The following is a 23,733-nucleotide window of genomic DNA, read 5'->3' on the forward strand; positions in this document are numbered from 1 at the left end:
ATAGAGGTGTACAAAGCCTTGAATGGTTTGAGCATGCTCAATGCTGATGGGATTCTTCCTCTTGCTCAGAATAATCACCTGAGAGGGCATAAATTCAAATTGAGGAAAGATAGATGTAGGATAGATGTGCGGAAATTTGCCTTTAGCCAGCGGGTGGTTCTTAGGGGGAACAGACTTCCATCCCTTGTCGTGGAAGATGATAGCCTAAATAAGTTTAAGGCTCAGCTGGACAGGTATTTCGAACGAACAGAGGGGTGAAGTGGAAGTGGTTATTTATTTATTTTTCTTTCTTTTTTTTTTTTTTTGGCTGATGCTGCATAAGCTTGCTTTCTTGCATTAAATGCCTCTACTAATGCTAATTAAACCTTATATACCTTCATCAGTATCATTGATAAATATACAGAACAACAATGGGCCCAACACTGAAACTGCGGAACTCCACTAACAAGATTTGTCCACGACGAGCAACGTCCATTGATTGCTGCCCTCTGTCTTCTCCCACTCAACCATCCTTTTATCTTCTATGCATTGTAGCAACTTACCCTTAATACTATTCTGCTCCAATTTGTACAGTAGCCTTCTGTGTGCAACAGTGTCAAAAGCTTTCCTGAAATCCAAGTCATCATCATCATCAGCCATTTTCAATCCACTGCAGGATGAAGGCCTCTCCAGTAACTTTCCAGTTCCTTCTGTTTAGTGCAATGGCCATCCATTTACTACCCACAAACTCATGAATTTCATCTATCCATCTCCGCCTTTGTCTTCCAGGTTTTCTTCTAGCTCCTCTTTGGTTCCATTCTGTTATTTTCTTAGTCCATCTGTTTTCGAGCTATGTGTCCTGCCCAAGACCATTTTAGTTCGTTAGTTTTGATAAGAATGTCCTTTATTAGAGTTTCCTGCCTAATCCATGTGTTTCTCTTCTTATCTAACATCCTGATTCCCAATATAATTTGTTCCATTCTTTGCTGTGTGTAGTCCTAAACTTCTCTTCCATTCTTTTGGTGAGTGCCCAAGTTTCACTTCCATAACTCATGGTGTGGAGTATACATTGGTTCGTTATTTTACATTTCAGACAAACTAATATTGCTCTTCAGTATGACTATATTTCCTCAGTGCTATCCATCCAAAATTTATTCTTATCTTGACTTCCAGCCATTTATCATTATTACAGCTAATAACTTGTCCCAGATAAGTATATGACTCCACCTTTTCAATTACTGCTCCTTCAATCATTGTCCCTTTCTGTGGCATACTTGTTCATCATTACTTTTGTTTTAGCCATATTCATCTTTGGTCCAAAATCCTTACTAACTGTGCATAACTGATTAAGATTTTCCTCTAATTCTTTGGGATCGTGGCTTATGACCACAATGTCATCTGCAAATCGTAAATGGTTTAGGTACTCTCCATTCGCATTGACTCCTTTCTGCGACCAGTCTAATCTTCTGAAAGCTGCCTCAAGGGTAGCAGTAAACTGTTTCGGAGATATTGTCTCCCCTTGTCAAAGTCGTTTCTAAATTTTAAATTTCCTACTGTCTTTGTCTAGTCTAATAAAGGAGGTAGCATTCTCATATATTTTCTTCAAAATCATAATATATGGGGTATCTATGCCTTGTCTTTCCAGTGCCCGAAACATTGCCTTATGCTGTATGGAGTCAAATGCCTTTTCATAATCCACAAATGCCAGGCATAATGGTATTTTATATTCATTTGCTTTCTCCATTACCTGTGATATTAGGTGAAGTTGATCCATAGTTGAGAATGCTGTACTAAAGCCAGCTTGCTCTTTCGGTTGATTCTCGTCAAGTATTCTTTCTAATCTGTTAGTAGTGACTCTTAAACAACTTGTAGACGTAGGATAACAAGCTAATTGGTCTATAATTTCCAATTTCTGATTTATCTCCTTTCTTATGCAGCAAAACTATGAATGCATTATTCCACTGCTTTAGGCATCACACCTTTTCTAATGCATTTTGTGAACAGTCTTTCCAGTTTTTGTGTTATGCCTCTTCCTCCCAATTTTAACAACTCTACAGTAACTTCTTCTTTTTCCGGAGCTTTCTGATTCTTCATTTTCTTCAGTGCAGTTTCTACCTCATCAGGAAGAATATCGGGTATGTTGTATGCGTTGCTAATTTGCGATCCATCTTTCCCACTGCTGGCATCATTCCCTTGCTCCTTGTATAATTCTCTATAGTAGTCTTCTGCTATATGAATTATGCCTTCTCTGCTATTTATAAGTACACCATCGCTATTCTTCAGTTTTAGTATCATTTGTCTTCCTGTATTACTGCTCATGGCTGCTGATTTAAGTCCTTTGTTTTCCCTTAATGCTTGTTCTACTTTTCTTGTGTTAAATCTTATGTCCTCTCTGAGTTTCTTTCTAATGGCTATGCATAACTCATATTCTCAGTTTTCTCCTTGTCAGTGTTTACCTTGCTCTTCATTTGTCGTCTTTGGTTCATCACAACAAGTGTTTCTTGGTTAATTTTTTCTTATTTGGATTTCTTTTTCCCTATAGGTTTCTTGCACTTTATCACTTTCAGAAAGTTGTAAAATTCCTCGTCGATATCTTGGTCCTGAGCAGTCTGCAGAAGCTCAAACTTGTTCTTAAGTTCCAGTACATACTGTTTTTTCTCCTCTTCTGTTATTTCAAAGACCTTTGTATTATTCACTCGAGTCAGTTTTTTCCTTTCCTACATCTATATCAAGTGTACATCTTACCATTCTGTGATCACTTCCAACATTTACCTTATTCAGGACGGTAACATCATTCACAATATATCTTCTGTTAGTGAGGATGAAGTCGATTTCATTAGTTGTTAATCCATTTGGACTCTTCCATGTCCACTTTCTGTTCACCCTTTTCTTGAAAAAAGTGTTCATTACTGACAGTCCTTGAGATTCTGCAAATGCCACAAGTCTTTCATCTCTTTCATCAATTCCAAAATTTTCTATAGTTCCCCTTTCTGCGCTGTTTTGTCTTTTTCCAACCTTAGCATTGAAATCCCCCAGAATGATAGTGTAGTGGGTTTTCTACTCATCTAGAAGACACTCAATTTCAGTGTACATTTCTTTAACCTCTTCATCACCATGGCTTGATGTTGGTGCATAAATCATTATAACCTTTAGCTTGTATCTCTTAGAAATCCTGAGTAGTAGCTTTGACACCTTTGGTGATGTACTTTTGAATTCCAAAATGTTGTTTTTTAAATCTTGTTGGACCAGAAAGCCAACACCACCTTCACTCCTTTCACTGTTTCCATTGGTATACAGCAGATTTCCATTTGATAAACTTATAAGTGATTCATTTCTTCTTCTTGTTTCAGCCAAACCGATGATATTCCAATTCACATTTTCTAATTCCTTTTCCAGCTCTAATATCCTGTCTTCACCGATGAGCGATCTTATGTTGTCACAGGCCAAGTTCAGTTTCTGTGTATGGCAGCCTGGTGATACCCAGAGATTCTTAGCACCCTTCTGCTTCCACTCTAATCCTCTTGTTGCCGTAAGAGGGGGAGTGAAAGCCCCTAGGGACTGAGGGCCATTTGTTTCGTTGTGCTGTAATATGCTGGAGAATTTGATATTTTCCTCTTCACGCTGACCAGGCGTCTTGAATAGAACCACTCTTCACGTTCGTTGTCACCTACTAAGTGACGTAACAGGGCTTGCCATCGAGATGGTGTGCACGAGTGGATTTTAGGGAAGCAGGCCAACCGGACTTCTCCTAAATCTTCTTTAATAGAAAGATATTGGATCCATCAGTGTTTTAGACTGAGTGTCAGATAATGCACAGAATACCTGTTCCCCTCTAAATGTACAAAACAACAATGGGCCCAATACTGAACCTGGAGAACTCCACTAACATTTATCCACAATGAGCAATGTCCGTTGATTACCACCCTCTGTCTTCTCCCACTCAACCATCCTTTTATCCATTGTGGCAACTTACCCTTAATACCATTCTGCCCCAATTTGTACAGTATTCTTCCATGCACAACAGCTGTCAAAAGCGTTCCTGAAATCCAAGTATATGATATCAAAATTATTTTTTGCATCCAGTTCCTTTGTAACCACATCATAATATCCAATCAAATTTGTCAGGCAAGACTTTCCATTAACCAACCCATGCTGTGTCTGAATTATTGCTGCAATGTTGTCTAGATGATCCTGCAATGCATCTCTAACCAGTGACTCCATTATTTTACCTGTACAGAAGTTAAACTAACTGGTCTTTAATTACTCGTGTCCCCCCCCCCTTTGTGAATTGGGGATACATTTCACATCTCCAGTCCTGTGGGGACCTCCCCTGAGTCCAAGGATGCTCTCGTAATTATGGCTAAGGGTTAATAATACGAAGTTGAAATTACACAAAAGAAATAAGTGAACGTGCACAACTTGTCCCAACGATGGATCAGTTTATGAATACCAGTACTGAAGAAGTCCACGCCCACATGCAGTAACCAACATTACACCGCCCGATGAACTTCCTCGTCCGTGGTGAAATACTTTCCTGAAAGGTGATTTTTCAGTGGGACGAACAAACGGAAGTCTGAAGCCTCTAAGCCTGGGATGTAGGAGGGATGTGACGGAGTTTCCCAGCGATTACAGCGCAACCACTCACGAGTGGTGTGGGCAGTGTTTGAAGTTGCATTGTCGTGCTACAAAACCATGCCGCTTGTCAGAGTCCTCGTCAGTTGTGCTCAGTGCGACAGTGTGTTCATGTTGCCTCCTTTCCCCGCCACCCCTATTTCTTCACTTGGTAGGGCATGGTCATGCCCCACTGTTCTACCCTGGGTTCGCCTTCTCTGTCGTCCCCATACTTCTGTCTTTACCCATCTCCCCCAGTCTTCAGTCTCCCTTCCCACTCTGCCTATATCATCAGTGAATGTCCCGCATAATGAAAAATTTTTAACAGTGTCCAAATTCTCAACGCATACAAGAACCTCTTTCGGCCTAACTAGATTCTAGCATCCATCACCCCCCCCCCCCTTTTCCCTCGTAAGCCCTAGCCACTGAAATCTCATGAAACTAGATAGCAAAGCCTGCCAGAATAAATAATTTCTCAATACTGGTTTACCTTGTCTGCCTCCATGGGGCCAAGTGTGGGCAACATTGGGCTCTAACAGTGGTCTAGTGGCTAAATGGCCAGAAGAACAATGATATACAACACTACACTCATACAATATCCATACACTTAAATCTCTGGCCTTCCCAGTGACCTGTTATACCTACAATGAAAGCAGCACAGAGATGGAGGAAAATCTTGTTGCTGTTTGACACTGAATACTCGTTACACTTTTACTCAGGGTAGTGGAGAATGAAATGGACCTGGGGGTAATTGTGAAAGTTTTCTGAGCAGTTAAAAAATGCTGCAAGAGTAGCTCATGGTGTCTTGTCAATGATATACAATTTTACTAGCAGAGATAAGGGGATGATTGTCCCCTTGTATAAGGCAATGGTGAGGCCACACCTTGAGTACTGTATACTGGTCTGGAGGCCTCATTTTAGGAAAGATGTAGAGCTGCTGAAACAATTGCAGAGAAGGGCAACGAGATTGTTGAGTGGAACAAAGGGTCGGTGTTACTAAGAAAGGCTTAAATGCTGCAAATTGCAGCTTCTGGAGACTAGGCACCTGCGAGGTGATCTAGTCTCCAGGTGTATTGAGGTGTATAAGGCCTTGAATGGATTGAGCAAGCTCAATGCTAATGGAATTCTTCCTCTTGCTCAGATTACTCACCTGAGGGGACATAAATTCAAATTGAGGAAAGACAATTGTAAAATAGATGTGGGGAAATTTGCCTTTAGCCAGTGGGTGATTGCTAGTTGGAACAAACTTCCATCTGTTGTAGTAGAGGTCAGCAACTTAAATAAATTCAAGGCAGAACTAGACAAACATTTGGATGGGTGAAATGGGAAGGATGTTTTTTTTTATTTTTTGGCTGATGCTATATAAGCTTGCTTTCTTGCATCAAATGTCCTACTAATGCTAATGTTCCTGAAAGATTGAGGTTTTCCTAATGTGATCTTCATGGCAGAAGAAGCATTAAGAGATGTAGAACGTATTGGTGATCCCAATTAGATCCATGATTATACGTTTTGGAATGCCATTTGTTGCATCGTCTTTAGCAAAATGCATAAGTGTTTGTCAGTTGAAGTTTTTTGTGAAAAAATTCTGTTTTCAGTGCTGCTATAGTAAGTGTACATATTTTTTCAGTAATGTCTGCATTTTGTTCCAATTCCTCTAAGAAACTGGTGAGGAATCTCAGTGGTAGGATGAGGGACGGCTTTGATATAATTACTTTTGTTGGTGCTAAAGCAGTTGACGATAAGTTATCAGCAATATGTTACAAGGGAAGCATGGGTGGTGCTTTTTTTTTTTAATTGCAAAGATTACTATCCTGTTTTCCCAGGTAATTTTTCCTGCTTCTTTGATTGAAAGATTTAGCATTCATATGCTTGTATTTACTGTTGTATTACAAGAAAGTCAGGTTTTTGCAAGTGACATATTTCCTGTTGAAATTCTACATTAGCACAGGTATTAACAAACTGACTTTTTTTCCATTTTTGAGGTGGTCGTTTGCTATACCGTGCGGGTTTCACTCTCCAGTTTGCTGCCCATGGTGGCTGTACTTCCATTGCCATACTTGCAAATTCCTTGCTGATCATAGCTGGAGGCTATTTGTCATACATGGTTGGAAAACAATGGCACTGGAAAGGCATCACTGAAAAAACAAAATTCCTTAACCATATAAAACCTAACATGGCTTAAACTTAACTAATGCTTTACTTATAAAATATTATAATTTGATAGTTCTTGAAGAATTCCAATTCAATGTGTCCTATGCCACATTACAGATCTGTTACAGACTACAAGCAATAGATAGATTAGTTGCATATTTACCATGGGGCTCACATCTGGTGAGTATGGGCTTGGCACACCCAGGGTCCTGAGCTGGATATCATCATTCTTCTCTTTCTTGGTGATTTCTCTCTCTCTCTCTCTCTCTCTCTCTCTCTCTCTCTCTCTCTCTCTCTCTCTCTCTCTCTCTCTCTCTCTCTCTCTCTCTCAGGGTAATAGGGAAAATTTTTTTTTTTTTGCCTGGTGCAGCATAAGCTTCAGGCTTCCTTGCACCATATGGCTAATAATAATAATATTTTCCATATATGAGTTTAGGAAATCCTGTTGAAAAGTTCGATCTGGTGCTTTTAAGAGGATGGAAACACCTTATTTTTATATACTACGTGACCAGTTATTCCTTGAAAAACTTAGCACAAGAGCTATCTCAGCAGTCGTCCTTTGTAAATATGTTCTGGTTTAAAATATGTTTGTTTCAGTTACATTGTACAGTAGTTTGAAAATATTGGGATAATATATCTTTAGCATTTTCCCACTTTGCTACCTAGGTCATTCTTCAAATTTTTTTATTTATTTTCTTATACACTTTATATATGAAATAATACATATTTATTATTTTTTAATGTTAGTCTATTTTTTATTTTGCAAAAGATCAAGTAAAGAAGCAATATGTTTCCAGTTTTCTAATCCAACTATGAAAAGAGATTGGACAACAGATTTTCGATTAGCAAAACTAGCATTGGGTAAGTTCAGTCATGATTACTAACTGTAATAATATTCTCAGTAATTATATACTCTAATTATTATTCCCAAATTATAATTAATAATATATCAATTATTATTATAATAATTCATCATAATTTTGTAATTATTTGATCTATGATTCCTTTTGCTTCAAAGTCAATACTTGTGGGTATGTCCACTCTGATATTCCTTCTCAGATACATCTTAATTTGGAATGTCTCTGCCCTATTCTGTCAAATTCATCTGCTGTTCTCCCAGCTCCATTAATCACTGTAAATGCTTTGACTTCCTTTCTTTAAACCTGAATTATTTTTTTTTTCCCTAATGATGCGATAAGTTTTTTGTGATTTTAATGTTTGTAAATCTTGCTGGCTTCAGTTTTTTAGTTACGTGGATTCAGATGGTTGAGATGTTGAAACTTTTGCAGTTACTAATGACCTCACTCAAATTGTTCATTTGATTACTAGAATACTACACAATCTTAATAACACATGCAGCGCTCGATATTTTTCTCACCAGCAACTTTTTCACAGTCAGTGTTAGTAGTCCTAACACTGACTTTGGTCCTAACATTGGTGAAGAGACCATCTGGTGATGGTCTCTTCACCAATGCAGCATCTCTCTCACAGTTATTCTCAGCCTTGTGTTTGGAATTACAGCATGTGAATTGGATGATGTTTGAGATTTCTATTCTTATTTTCCTTGGATGGATTATTGTTTTAAATCTTCTGATCCCACTGTTTGCTCAGATTGTGTCAGAAAAATTATTCTTGTCGGGATGAAATTTCTATCTCTCTTATTCTGCATCTCGCTCTAAAATTTTGTCCGTTATGTAAACTTTTAATTTTCCATTAAATGTGTTAAGGTTGTTCAAGATGAGAATGTTGCATGTAACAATGCATACAAATCCCCAGCTTCAATTTATGCCTACCTTAAAGCTAGCAACAATTATAAAACAGTTATTAAACAATCTTGATTTTGAACTTGATCTTTGAACTTGAACTTTGAATTTTGATCTTGTCAAAATGATATTTGAGCATTCTGCTCTCTTGCTACAGCTATTGGTCACAACTTTATGTTCATCTGTACGCTCCCACCTCTGTTAAAATCTGGTGGTTCTATCGCATCCTCACCTAAAGATAAAGATTACTTACTAGCATCCTACTTTTCTTTTAACCCTTGCATTTATTTATTTATTTATTTCGTATGATGTGATCAATACACGAAGGAACCAGTTTTTTCTTGCTTCCTTCGTGTATCGTGGCCGGGATATCCAACCAACTGGTTGGTTCGGCACCATCGTGATATCCAGCCTGAGGCGTGAATCAAACCCGCGACCTTTGGGTTGCCAGGCATGCACTTTACCTACCCGGCTAGCCCGGTCGGCAACTCTTGCATTGACAGTTTTGATAAACCACCTCCTGCCACACTCAATTCCCACTGTGATCTTCTGACAGAAGTATGTTAGAAGAATTCTGAACAATCTTGATGCCAAGAAAACTCCAGGGCCCGATGGCATTTCTTCACTTTATTCTCAAAACGTGCTCCTCAGCTTGCTCCTGTTCTGTCACCTTTTTATACTTTCTTATTCCACTGATGTTTTTCTTTCTGTTTGAAAATTTGCTCATATCTAGCCAATTGCTAAAAATTTTAGCAAATCATCCCATCTAATTATCATCCCCTTGCACTTCTACTCTTTCTAAAGTAATGGAGAAATCCATTAACTGCCTACTCCTAAACTATCAAGAACCCTTTCATTTGATCAATGATTGCTAATGTGGATTCACTCAGTGTTGATCCACTGTTGATATACTGGCTTATGTTACCACATCTATGGACAAATTCTGTGGAAGAGTTTGATGAAATTCAAGCAGTTGTTCTTGACATATCGAAGGCTTTGATCGATTTTGGCATAAAGGTCTCTAAAAATGCTCCCATCTTGTGGACTTCTGACAGATTTTGATTGATTTTTGTCTCTGACTACTCACTGTAAGTTGTAGGTGGCGCTCTGTTATCTAATTCCTCAGCTAATGCTGGTGTTCTCCAAGATTCATTTCTTTCTCTTACTCTTTTCCTCTTGTATATTAATGACTTCACTTATATTAGTGATTGCACTGACCCAAAATCCTCTCCATAGATAGCACACCACATTCCACCTTCCAGTTGAGCAATCTTATCCTGCACAAACAGCTTCAACTTCTCAAATGTTGTCTGCTGAGCCCCCTATTCTTTGCCCCAATGGGGCAAAAAAAATTTAGTTATCTTTAACCCCTCTAAAATTTAGGCCTGTTCTATTTCTTTCAGAAAAAAAAGAAATTTTGTTCTATTTCAAAAAAGAATGCTGCTCTTATGCTCATCTTTGACTAGCGACACTCAGATTTCTAGTCCGATCACATTTCTACTAGGGATAACTATAAATTCCAATCTCTCTCTCTCTCTCTCTCTCTCTCTCTCTCTCTCTCTCTCTCTCTCTCTCGCCTCCGTAGCCAGGTGGGAAGGAGCAGCAGTGCGTAGCACACGCTTCTTGATTAGACCGGGGTTCGAGCCCGTCACCACCAAATACGAAGGATGTGGAAAGGTCAGGGAATGACCACCGCATATTCCCGGAGCAATATGGCCTTAGTTGCTAATGCTCCTCAAAACCAAATAACAACAACTCTCTCTCTCTCTCTCTCTCTCTCTGCATAAGCACATGACAAATATGCCTCTACTAATGAAAGCAAGCTTATGCAGCATCAGCCAAAAAAAAAAAAAAAAAACACGCTCCCCCCCCCCCCCCCCCCCCCCATTTGTTCCAAGTACCTGTCCAGTTCAGCCTTAAATTTATTTAGGTTATCCACTTCCACAACAAAGGATGGAAGTCTGTTCCAACCACCCGCTGGCTAAAGGCAAACTTCCGCACATCTATCCTACATCTGTCTTTTCTCAATTTGAATTTATGCCCTCTCAAATGATTATTCTGAGCAAGAGGAAGAATTCCATCAGCATTGAGCATGCTCAAACCATTCAAGGCTTTATACACCTCAATCAGATCACCTCCCAGGTGCCTAGTCTCCAGACACTATAATTTGCAAAATTTAAGCCTTTCTTCATAAGAGCAACCCATTGTTCCATTCACTAATCTTGTTGCCCTTCTCTGTACTGGTTCCAACAGCTCTACATCCTTCTTAAAATGAGGCCTTCAGACCTGTATACAATACTCAAGGTGTGGCCTGACCATTGCCTTATATAAAGGGATAATCACCTCCTTATCCCTGCTACAAAAATTCGCGTATATCATTGACAAGACACTGAGCTACTCTTGCAGACCATCTGCACTGCTCAGAAAACTTCATATCTGCCTGCACAATTACCCCCAGGTCCTTTTCATTCTCTACCACTGTCATGTAGTCACTCTGGGTTGCTGCTTCCCATATGTAGTACTTTACATTTGTCAATGTTAAACTTCATTTGCCACCCCTCAGCTCATCTGCTCAACTTTTCTAGATCCTGTTGCAGCAGCATACTGTCATTAGTGTCCTTAACAACCCTGCCAACCTTCATATCGTCTGCAAACTTGAACATTAAGCTTGATATACCATCATCAATATCTTTTATAAATACAGAAAACAACAATGGACCCAATACTGAACCCTGAGGGACTCCACTAATAACATTAGTCCACGGTGAGCAGTGTCCTCTGTATCAAAAAAATCTGGGTTTTGGTTTTCACTCTCAGTAATACTTTTCTTCCAAACAGCTACTCACCCTGTACAAATCTCAGATCCATCCTACTGTGGAAATTGCCCCCACATCTGGGGTGATGGCCTCAAAACCCCTCTCAAGCATCTAGGCCAAGGATTCACAGTTGGGAATCCTTGGTCTAGATGCTTGAGAGAGGATTGACTACCATGTGATCAATCATCTTGAAAGAGGGATCAATACATTCCAAGGGATTAATTGGGGGTCAACAAGCAAATTATATAATGATATAATAATAAATATAAAGAATATAATAATATATATTATTTAAAAATATAACTATGAACGTTAGTCTTGCTAATTTTAATTTTACCAATTTGGTATGCAAATTTTATCGCTAGGCATCTGAACCGTAACCCAGCGAGTGGTCATTTCTCATGTGCATTAAGCTGCTAGTAATGTTGATTATCAGCTGCTGGGAGTCAACTGGGATGTCAGTTGTTACTATCTGAGTAGTTTGCTGTGCATAGATGTATTACATATTTAAACACTATTGTAAGTTATTTCAAATAATAACATAATCAAAAACTAAATGCAACTAGGCATAATATCATAAGAGCTTGGAATTATCTATTGAATATCAGTGTAAATACACCATAGATAACTCTTAAAGAGAACACGATGAAAGTAGTGTAAAAGTCATAATTTCATCTAATCTATATCTCATATTGTGATCATCCTTCACAGCAAGTTACCATGTATTGCACCACCTTGAATAAGCAACACTTCACTAATAGGGAAGTGTATCGTTACTTATTATTGGTGGGTACCACCACCACCCATATGGCACCGTTTCAAGGCTTGTTTACCTTTCATCAGTGGGTGGGCAGGTACCCTGGTATATAAGTAAGATAAGTCTTGAAACGGTTCCATCTGTGTGGTGGTACCCACAGAGAATAAGTAACAATAGACTTCTCTATTAGTGAAGTGTTGCTTATTCAAGGTAGCGCAATACATGGTAACTCATTGTGAAGGATAATCACAAAATGAGATACAGATGAAATTGATGCCTTTTACACTTTTGTAGTTTCCTCTTTAAGAACTATCTGTGGTGTATTTACACCAATATTAAATATTCAAATAATAACATATTACAATTTTAATAACATGTAGTTTTTAGGAAGATCCTTATACCATGTCACTCCCAAAAAAAGAAGTGCCATCTATATTTGCAAGGTTATCTAGCATTGGGTTTTATTTCTTCACCTGGCAATAAATCAATAGCACCTTGTCTCTTAGGCAAAAAACTTTTCAGAACGATGCTATAAAACCATCAAAAAATGGAACATCTGAAAAGGATGCATCCTGCTGCAAAAGACAAGGATTTTGAATATTTTAAATATTTTAAAAAATATAGTTATAAAATGTTCTACAGCAGGTTTAAAATCATTTTTAACTTCAGTTTCTAGAAATGCTGAAGAAGGGTTGAAAGTCTCTTATAATGCTGATAACATTCTTAATTGCAAAAGCAGGATATCTATACACAGTTGGGGAGAATTGATACTGCCATCAGTATGAGAATTTATAAGCTTTGGATTCATTAAAATGAATCCAAATCCAGTACTAAAAAGCATTTTGCTGAGTAACAGTAGAGTTCACCATTGTATTGATGAAATGGCTGAAGATATCCATAAAATAGTAGTTTCTGAATTTCAAACTAAATTTGCTGTACAGTTGGATGAGTGAACATTTTGAACTTGCAGCATCCATATGATTTATGTATGTTTTTACAGCCCAGGAAAAAAAAAAAGGCAATAACAGAGGGTTTTTTTTTTTTTTTTTTTTGTGCTTTGAAAAATACTTAGAGGAAAATAATACTCCTATTACTAATATTGTATCAGCTGCTTCTAATGGACACAGCAATGGTTGGTAAATATAGATGATTTTTAACATTTTTGAAGAAAAAGGTTCCTGATGTTAGAACTGCACACTGTGTTCTACACAGACAGCATTTGGTTGCAAAAAACATGTGATAAACTCCTTGACGTTCTGCAAATGTGTATTAAATCAATGAATGAAAAAGGCCAAATCTTTGAATAATCATAGGTTTGGTTAATTATGTGATCAAAATGGTGAAATCTACTATTCCTGTTATTACATACAGAGTTTCAAACATTGTAAACAAAGGAAATTGTTTACAGTGTTTGATGGCGCCTCCATAGCTAGTTGGGCAGGAGCAGCCCAACTAGTGCGTAGCACACGCTTCTTGATTAGACCGGGGTTCGAGCCCGTGACCACCAAATACGGAGGATGCGGAAAAGTCAGGGAATGACCACTGCATATCCCCGGAGCAATATGGCCTTGGTTGCTAATGCTCCTAAAACACCAAATAACAATAACAACAACAACAACGTTTGATTGAACTTTTTGATTCTGTAATAGAATTTCTTCTTAAAATAAAACTTAGCAACAAAATTTATTGAATCAAAAATGCACGTGTTTTACTTGGCTGTTTTATATTTCAAGTTTCAACAATTATTCTTGGGTTTAATCTGAAATGAACCTATTTTAAATCAAAGGATTTTTGTTACTTTGCTAACTTTCATGCCTGTCAATTATGGAAAAAGATACAATTTCAGTTGGCAATTTGCTGTTATTTCTTCCACTTGAAGAAACTGAAAGAAGACCTTAACATTTGATTTCAAGACCTTCACAATATGATTGTACCAGAATGGATTCTTCAACCTTGATTCTTCAACTTTGATTGTGATGTCTCCAGTTGAATTTATTTTTCAAGAAGAGTTAACTGAAACGACAGAAAGTTTGGAAGCTAAATCTATATTTCAAACTAAAGGGTAGTTTGAGATAGATTGGAATAATGAAGATATGTGAAATAAATATCTTTAATTACAACTGGGAAAAGTTAGCAAAAGTGGCAGAACCACTTTTGCTAACTTTTCCCAGTTCTTACTAATGGAAGCTGGATTCAGCCATATTAATAATTTATTGAGAAAAACAAGAAAAATGCTGAATGTATCAGTGTTGGGACCTAAGGATCACATTAAATAATTTTAGCTCAGATATCACATAGTTTATTGCAAACCAGCAGCCACGTGTCTCATTAAAATTTTACAAAACTAAAATGGCAGTAATAAACCAAATAATAATTTTTACTGTGTTTTTTGCTACTAAAGTAATTAGTAAGTAATCAGTAACTGATTGTTGCTTACCTATGTATTATAATTATTTTATATTTTTAATAAATAATTAATTATTATTAATAACAGCTTTTTCTTATAATCCATCCATTAAAATTAAACTGTGTGTATTTTTTGGAAAAGGGGTCAATGTGGGAAAACTGCATTTTTTAAAGGGTTCAGCAGGTAAAAAAGGTTGGGCACTCCTTATTTAGACTTCAAAAGAGGATAATTGGGTTAATTCATATTTCATTTCTTACAAACTTTCTCCACTTTCTGTCTCACAGATGTTTCATTTCTGCAGCATGCCTTTTCTGTAGATACTTAAATCATCACTTTTTCTGAATTGACATTGTAATTCCTCTCTCTTCCAAACTAATCTGAACTTGTGCCACTACCACTCTCATCCAATTCACTATCCATCTCCAAACTTTTTATCCTCCTCATCCCACAGCACTTAGGAGTGACATCACTGACCAGCATATATAGTGATGGTACAAGTACAAGTGGGATCTGTCTCAATTCATCAGTACAAAGCCCATGCAATGGCAAAAGGGAAGAATCTGGCAGCGTTTGAAAAGGAATGGTTTTTCACCACTCAGAAGGCTGGAGAGCATCATCTCAGCAACCACAAGTATTGTTAGCTGTTTGAGAGCAGCTGTAGAGAAGGTGTGGTGGGAATGGTCCCCAAAGAGGGATACACAATTGCCAAACATGCTGGGGTGGCCACCACTGGATGGCAGTTGGCACATGCTGTCAAGGACAACATACGGATCACCATCCCTCAGTTAAGAGCAGACTACAAAGACTGCAACCAGGGCGCATGGAAAAATATTTCCGAGCACACTGTCCATGGATACACTTAATGCCAGTGAAGAAGAGATTTGATGGCAAGTAGGTGCAGCAACAACCAGATCGCATTGTTGGACAAAAACAGGGGATGAGAGGACTCTCATCCCCATTGAAATATACACCGTGACTGTGTATCCAGGTGGCACTGGACTCTTTCAACAAGACAATGTCACAAAAGTTGAATTATGCAGGGATGGGTCAAAGATAGTGTCCAACATTTCATGTGCTCACCTGACCATCAGAGTCTCCTGACATCAATCTCATCAAACATTTGCAGGATGTGGTGGATTGCAGCATTTGCCAGTGCCTCGCTCCATTGCTAAACTCCGTATTGTCTAGCTAGTCCAGGATACCTGAGAACACCTTCTGTGGCCTCTTGGAGTCAATGGCACAGCAGATGCAAGTGGTTATTCAGTGAAAAGCAGCCCAACACGCTAATAGGTAGGTGGTTATAATGTTTTGGTGTGTGTGTGTGTGTGTGTGTGTGTGTGTGTGTGTGTGTGTGTGTGTGTGTGTGTGTAATTTACATATTTACTAAAATTTTACTAAAATTTACTAAAACAAGTATGATTTATGCATTTTAGTTTTAGTTACGAGAGAGAGAGAGAGAGAGAGAGAGAGAGAGAGAGAGAGAGAGAGAGAGAGAGAGAGAGAGAGAGAGAGAGAGAGGGGCTGGGTCAGTGTGTGTGTGTGTGTATTTTTTTTAAAATAATCTCATTTCCCCTTCCCCCCTTATCTTTAAAGATCCTAATAATACACCAGCTTGGGATATTCCAGAACAGGAAAAACGACCTAGCAGCAAAATGCCACTTTTTGTTAAGACTTTTCCTGTGTTTCAAAGTAGCTGCTCTGCTGAGGTATTGTTAATATTTTTTTATCTTCTTATGTTTACTAAAAAAAAATTATATATATATCTCGGTATATTTACAATCCATGTCCCCAAAACAACCTTATTTAGTATTAGTAGTGGCAAATTATATAAGAAAGCAAGCTTATACAGCATTGGCAAAAAAAAAAATAGTTACCTACCTCACACATCCACCCTCCCCACCAAGAATGTTTTAGTTCTTCCTTGAATTTATTCAGACAACCCACTTTCACAACAACTATCAACCACTTGCTGGCCGAATGCAAACTTCCATACATCTATCCTGTAACTATCCTTCTTCAGTTTCAATTTATGCAATCTCATGTGTAATCTCAGTGAGAGGAATTATGCCACCAACATTGAGATTACTCAAGCCTTCAATGCCTCAATGAGATCACCTCATAGGTGCCTAGTCTGCAGATGCTGCAATTTGCAGAACTGAAACCTTTCTTGGTGAGAGCACCCTTTTACCATTAGTAGAGGCATACGATACAAGAAAGCAAGCTTATGCAAGGAAGAACTAAAAAAATTTTAGTTCTTCCGATTTCACCCCTCCATTCATTCCAAATACCTGTCCAGCTCAGCCTTAAATTTATTTAGGTTATCAACTTCCACAACAAAAGATGGAAGTCTGTTCCACCAATCAACTACCCGCTGGCTAAAGGCAAACTTCCGCACATCTATCCTACAACTGTCTTTCCTCTATTTGAATTTATGCCCTCTCAGGTGATTATTCTGAGCAAGGGTAAAAATCCCATCAGCATTGAGCATGCTCAATGCTGAAAGGATGGTATAAAGCCTTGAATGCTCAAACCATTCAAGGCTTTATACACCTCAATCAGATCACCTCCCAGGTGCCTAGTCTCCAGACACTGTAATTTGCAAAACTTAAGCCTTTCTTCATAAGAGCAACCCTTTGTTCCATTCACTAATCTTGTTGCCCTTCTCTGTACTCGTTCCAACAGCCCTACATCCTTCTTAAAATGAGGCCTCCAGACCTGTATACAGCACTCAAGGTGTGGCCTGACCATTGCCTTATACAAGGGGATAATCACCTCCTTATCCTGCTAGAAAAATTCCTGTATATCATTGACAAGACACAATTTGTTACTATTGCAGACCATCTGCACTGCTCAGCAAATATCATATATGCCTGCAAAATTACCCCCAGGTTCTTTTCATTCTCTATCATTGTCAGTGTAGTACCAGAGAGTTGATACGTTACTCTGGGGTTACTGCTTCCCATATGTAGTACTTTACATTTGTCAATGTTAAACTTCATTTGCCACCTCTCAGCCCATCTGCTCACCTTTTCTAGATCATGTTGGAGCGGTGTACTGTCATTAGTGTTAACAGCCTTGCCAACTTTCGTATTGTCTGCAAACTTGAACATTAAGCTTGATATACCATCATCAATATCATTTATATTTATAGGAAACAACAATGGACTGAACCCTGAGGGACTACACTGATTAGCATTAGCAAAAGCACGTGATGCAAGAAAGCAAGCTTATATAGCATCAGCCAAAAAAAAAACCCCTTATTTCACCTATCCACTCGCTCCAAATGTTTGTCAAGTTCTGCTTTGAATCTATTTAAACTATAAACTTCCACAACGACAGATGGAAGTTTGTTCCAGCAATCAACCACCCACTGGCTAAAGGCAAACTTTTGCAACCTTTTTTATTGACTTAAATTGGCATATTAATTTATTTTTTAGAGTTGCTTTATATTCCTAGTAACAATGCTTTAGTTTAAATTGAATTTAGATAGAGATCCTTTAGGTTATTACTTAGTATCGGTAAGGATATCAAATCCACGTGTGGACAGGTTTTGCAGCTCCTGTGAACGAAAAGTTTTTAATTATACTTAGCCGCTTTATTGACTTAATTGTTAGATTAAATTATTTTCTATAAGTAGCTTATAGATCTATTGAAGCTCTGGTTTATTTTGAATTTAGATAGCGCAACTTGGAAAGTAAATAATACCTCATGTCCATAGATTAACTGTTCGTAACTTGCCGCCATTGTTATAAGATACAACATGTGCTAGTGTAAGGTTTAACGGAAAACTAGATAGTGAGTATAGTAGTATCAATTAATCAGTAAAATTTATTAATCTTATTAAATTTCATTGTCAATTGTAATTTTATAACTAAATAAATATAGCGACCTAGTTATTACAAACGTAACATCATAAATTAATACATATAAGTTGACAGGGGATATGACTTATATAAGGTAACTTGGAGATAATATTCAATACCGAAATACATATATATAGTGTTATAACTGCATTGGGATAAAGGTTTAGGGTTATATTTTGTATTGAAATTTTATTGAATTTGAATAGAAATCATGACTCAGAGCAGCAAAGCAAAAGGCTCAAACTAGTGGAAGTGCTGTGGCTCAGCGGAGAAGTGAGAGAGCGGTTGTCCTCTGAATCAGTCTATTGAAATGCACTGCTTGTTTGATGTTTGTGGGGCAATCAGGAATGATATTGCCAAGGGAAATGTCTTTGTGTGTGTGCGTGCGTGCGATGTAAGGTGTGTGAGTAAATCAGGTGCCAACTCGGCATTGTTATGGGCTTATATGAGAGTTTGAAGGACAGGGTGAATGCCCTTGAAGGATTTAAATTGAGGACCCATCAAGCTCTCAGCTGCCCACATCAATGCCAGAGCTTGCACTTGAACATAACACAACACAGCAACAACCCCCAAGGCAGAATGCGCTGGTCCCAAAGGAATGAGTTGTTGTAGGTGACTCTATTGTCAGGGAAACGGGGAACATATTGTGCAAAAAGTATAGATAGAACAGGATCAGGGTATGTCTAGCAGGGGCAAAGGTTGATAACGTTGTAGGGCAGATATCATCCTTTAAGGGCACAAAGGGTGGTATTGTTGTACACGTTGGCACTAATGATATTAAGAGTAGAAGACCGGCAGAATTACTTAACAAGTACAAGACAATTCTGAAAAAAAGCCGTGAGTTAGGGTTGAATTTGAAATGTCTGCAACTCTGCCCAGACACGATAGGAGGGAGTATATGATGAGAGCCTTGTCGATCAGTTCGGCCCTGGAGAGGTTGTGCAAGGCTCAGGGGTAGAATTTTTCTCAGCCTTGTCTGTGCTTGTTAACAGGAGAGACTGCTTCTACAGTGATGGGATACACTTAAATAGAAAGGGTGCAAGAATATTTGCTGATGCTATCGAGACAGAGTTAGGTGGGTCTGAAAACTGCTAGCTTGGGGGGAGATACACGGACTAATAGATCAACGGTAGCCACTGGCTGAGGTAAAAGTGATTCTTGCACTACTTCTATTGAAAGGCAATTGAGCAGCAGCCTGGAAAGCAAGGCAATGGGAATTTCCAGGACTGCTGGGAGTCATAGTGGAACAAGTAAATACATGGGCTGTGTTAGGGTAACAGAGATTAGAAACAGGTGGATGTATACTTGCATGTACACCAATGCTAGGAGTATAGTTAATAAATTCAATGAGCTTGAAGTGCTATTCAAGACATCAAAGGCAGATTTTGGGATATCAGGGACATGGTGTTACACAAACATAAGCAGTGCAGAATTGGAATTTGGGGAGTACAATGTGTACAGAAAGGATAGGCAGGACAGGAAGGGAGGAGGGGTTATGCTGTTAGTTAAGAAACACACAAAATCTAAGGAGGTGCATCCAATTGATGTGGGTGGACAATGCAATGTTGAGTCTGTTTGGTGTGACATAAGCACTGGAAAAGGAAAAATGAGAGTAGGTGTGTGTTCTAGGCCTAATGAATCTGATGAGTATAATGAGCAATTGTGCGGAGAAATAGAGTGGGCCAGTAAATTAGAGTGTCTTATAATGGGGGATTATAATGGGGCATAATGCTAATTTTAATTTCCCGGATATTGACTGGATTTGTGGGTTGGTCACTCATATGCTAGCAAGGCTTTTGTGTATGACTGTTTTCTACAGCAGCATGTTCGGGAGGCAACTAGATGGAGTAATACTCTTTATCTGATTATCAATAGCGATTCTTCATGCATTTAAGAATCTGCAGATAAAGGAACCACTAGGTGGCAGTGATCACAGTGTGCTGAAGTGGGATTTACTCAGGTAACTACCATCAAGGTTAAAGGGAAGGATTTTTATTTTCATAAAGGTGACTACGGTGGTCTGAGACAGTATTTGAATTCTATACAGTGAGACCAACTGATGATGTTACCAACAGCAAATTCAAAATGGTAAGCATTCAAAGAATTATTCTTGGAAGCTACTAGGCTTTTCATACCAACAAAGAAATATTGTTCAAGATTTAGGCCTAAATGGATGTCAGATGAACTAATTAGACATGTGACAGAGAAGAAAAATTCATGGGATACATATAAATTAACATGTGACACGGAAGCCTATGTTAGATATAAGCTGGTCTGTAACCAAGCTACAAAGGAGGTTCCAGGGGAAAGCCGATTACGAAAAATCTTTGATAAAGGATGCAAAGAAAAACAGCAAAGAGTTCTTTACTTATGTAAACTCTAGAAGAAAGGGGATGAATCAGATTGGTCCACTTGATATTGATGGTTCAACTGTTGATGATCCTGCTCAGGTAGCTAACAAACTAAATGAATATTTTGCATCTACATTCACACATGAGGAGTTACTCGGGGTATACAGCAAAGTCCTAGAGGATTTATTTGTAAGCAAGCATATTTTTCTAGATAGATTATTTATTTCTTATTTTTTAATATAATTTTGTTCTTTTAAATGTTCATCTATTGGCAAACTTTCTTAACAGCACTTGGAGAGGCCATACATTTTTAATAGGCATATTTATTTCACACATTTCTTTGTGTATTTTCCAAATGCATAGTTCACTTCACAAAAAGACATGCCTACAATGTTGGCTGTTTGCTTGCAGAAGTGGAAAGGCAAGGTAAGTCTTTCTTCATGCTTTCCCTTGCTCCATTGCATTAGATTTTCCAAAAATTTTAAAATTGAAAACAAGATAGTATAGAGGTGTTTTTTTTTTTTTTTTTGTTGTTTTTTTTTCATTAATCATAGTTGCATATGTTTTTATTGCCTCTGGCTTAATACTTGAAATTTATGCCTGTATGTAGTGCAACATTTGCAATTACATATAATGAAAATTATATGTAATTTTCATTACAATAATGGAATTTCTGTGGCTTAAGTTTAGCAAAAAATTCTGTTCCATTTGATTTATGTAATGCCAAACAGCAAAAAATAGTTTGGCATTTACAAGTAGTTTGAAGAAACTGCTTGTCTTCTTGATCATTATAAAGCATGCCTGAGATGATCCTACAGAATCTCTTATTCGATGTTCTCATTTCAAAGGAATTATGGGTTAATTTACTAAATTCAAAGATTATTTAGACATAAGTTCTGTTAAGGCTTTTTATGTTTATTAAGTGATACAAAATATTATGCATTCTGGACAACATTATATTGAACTTACATTAGTTTAATTTATATTTCAGAAAACAATCTGTTTGTGCTTTAATTATGACCATCGCCCCAATGAGTGCACGCTGAAAGAAAGAATAATAATTAAATATTTGGTATATATTATACGAAAATATGCCATGATGTTTGCAGTTATGTATTAATTCAAAGAAATAAATAGCGTACGCAGGTATTTTTCACACGTGGAATTCAGCTCTCATCCCCAGCTGAAACTCTGTTAGCTATTTTCGCATACTCGCCAAAAGACATTCATGTTAGAAATGAATTTCGAGCTGAACACTGAACGTGTTTATAAGACAAAAGATTTGCATATTTCACGTTCATGTACAATTTCCTATAGTCAGAGGGAAGGTCTCTTTGGGAGAACAGTGTTATATGTACGTACACTGTTCAGTGCAGAGGTAGGATTTAGTGGTGATGATGTGTTCAATGGGGAAGAAGGGAGTGATGTAATGTCATTTGAAAATGTCCTCCAAACCATGATACCATGGCCGCCCACCTGATTTTGTCCAATCGTGCAATCTGGTTGCAGCTACTCGTCATCGAATATACATCGTCCATTGGCAGGATCGAGCTAGAACCTTGATTCATCAGACGAGACGACTCTTTTCCAGTCAGGAAGCGAGTGGTTTGTATCGCAATAACCGGAAGTCACCAGAGAGCTCATCGAAACTGCTTACATGGACACGTGACTTTGGTCCCTGACAAATGGAGTGCAGGTCTGATGGGTCCCATTTTAGCGTACAAACAGATTCCAAACGTTATTTCATCCGGAGACAACGAGGAATGCGATACCATCCCTCCAACATCACTGCTTCCACCATAAGTGTCCCTTTCTTATCAGAGAAAGGGACAATTACAGTGCAGACGGTGTCCTCTAGTTAGGCGGAATAATGATCAACGGCTGCTCCCCTCTTCATGTTTTTGATAGGGGTACCGTAAGTGCGCAGAGTTACCGAGAACGGATCTCAAATCCTGTGTGCCGATTTTTAGGGATTCAGTTGGCCAAGATTTTCTTTACAATGCCATTGCACATTGAGCTCAAGTGACAGTCGTTGGATATCTTCAGGCGAAACTGAAGATATCCAACGACTGCCTTGGCCAGCACGATCATCAGACCTAAATCCGATCGAACGGCATCGCATTGCACGCCGAGAGCCAACTCCTTGATCACTTGGTGAGCTAAAGTCTGCGCTGATGGAAGAATGGGATTTGTTGCCACAGAATCTCATAGACATCTTTATATCTAGCATAGTTTACCGCAGTCAGGTCTGTTTAGCTGTTAGACTGGATTATATGCCGTACTTATATCATGCAACCATAATTTGGAGGTTTTCTGTCGACTTCTGTAATGGAACCTTTTTGTTAATTCTTATACAACCCCTGTAAATGTCCCTTATAGCTGTCCGAAGTTTCTCGCTGTCACCTCATTTCATTATTATTATATGGTACGCTATCATACCAAATTGTGTCTCGCTTCATCGCTAGCTTCAAGACTTACACTGTTTTCTACATGTTCTGTTAATTTTGTCGAGCAGTGTATTTGCCTTCGGTGACACTGTTCACAATGAAATATCCATGAAAAAAAATTGGTTCTGTTAATTTTGTTGAGCAGTGTGTTTAGTATATTTAATTCAGTAAATAATTATAAATGTGTGCTCGTCGCCATCCTTGGATAGAACATTGGTTTCCTTCCACGTTGGTGGAAGAGGCCAGAGTTCAAATCCTGTTAATGACCTGAGGATTTTTTTTTTTATCATAATATCAGCGATAGTCGATCTCAGGCAAAGATCTCATGTTTTTTACTTCCGGAAACTCGGGCTTTTTTCCCAGCTAACAGAGAATCGACGAAAGAACACATGCAGTTACAGTCACAGCATTATTGATGCCTCATAGCCTACGTTGCTTTGGCGGTTAAGACACAGTTAACTATAGTTAATTTACAATCCCCATTCCAAAAACAAAAGAAAAAAGGAAAACAGTATATTTACATAGGTATCTCAGGCCACGAGTTAATTTTATACAATTAATCATATATAAATAGGGATATAACTTTCT

General features: G+C 38.1%; 1 protein-coding gene across 6 annotated transcripts in view; it reads left to right on the top strand.

Moving 5' to 3' along the window:
* Positions 1-23,733, top strand: part of LOC150088181 (rho guanine nucleotide exchange factor 10-like protein) — a 465,691-nt gene that overhangs the window by 312,597 nt on the left and 129,361 nt on the right. For all 6 annotated transcript variants that reach the window (XM_090369366.1, XM_090369362.1, XM_090369365.1 and 3 more), the window contains 2 exons: positions 7,511-7,602; positions 16,078-16,190. In XM_090369366.1, the coding sequence (XP_090225492.1) occupies positions 7,511-7,602; positions 16,078-16,190 (205 nt within the window). The remainder of the gene's footprint in view (positions 1-7,510; positions 7,603-16,077; positions 16,191-23,733) is intronic.

The sequence above is a fragment of the Mastigoproctus giganteus genome, chromosome 3 (genome assembly GCF_048544385.1).
Source record: "Mastigoproctus giganteus isolate SK-2022 chromosome 3, ASM4854438v1, whole genome shotgun sequence".
Taxonomy (NCBI): domain Eukaryota; kingdom Metazoa; phylum Arthropoda; class Arachnida; order Uropygi; family Thelyphonidae; genus Mastigoproctus; species Mastigoproctus giganteus.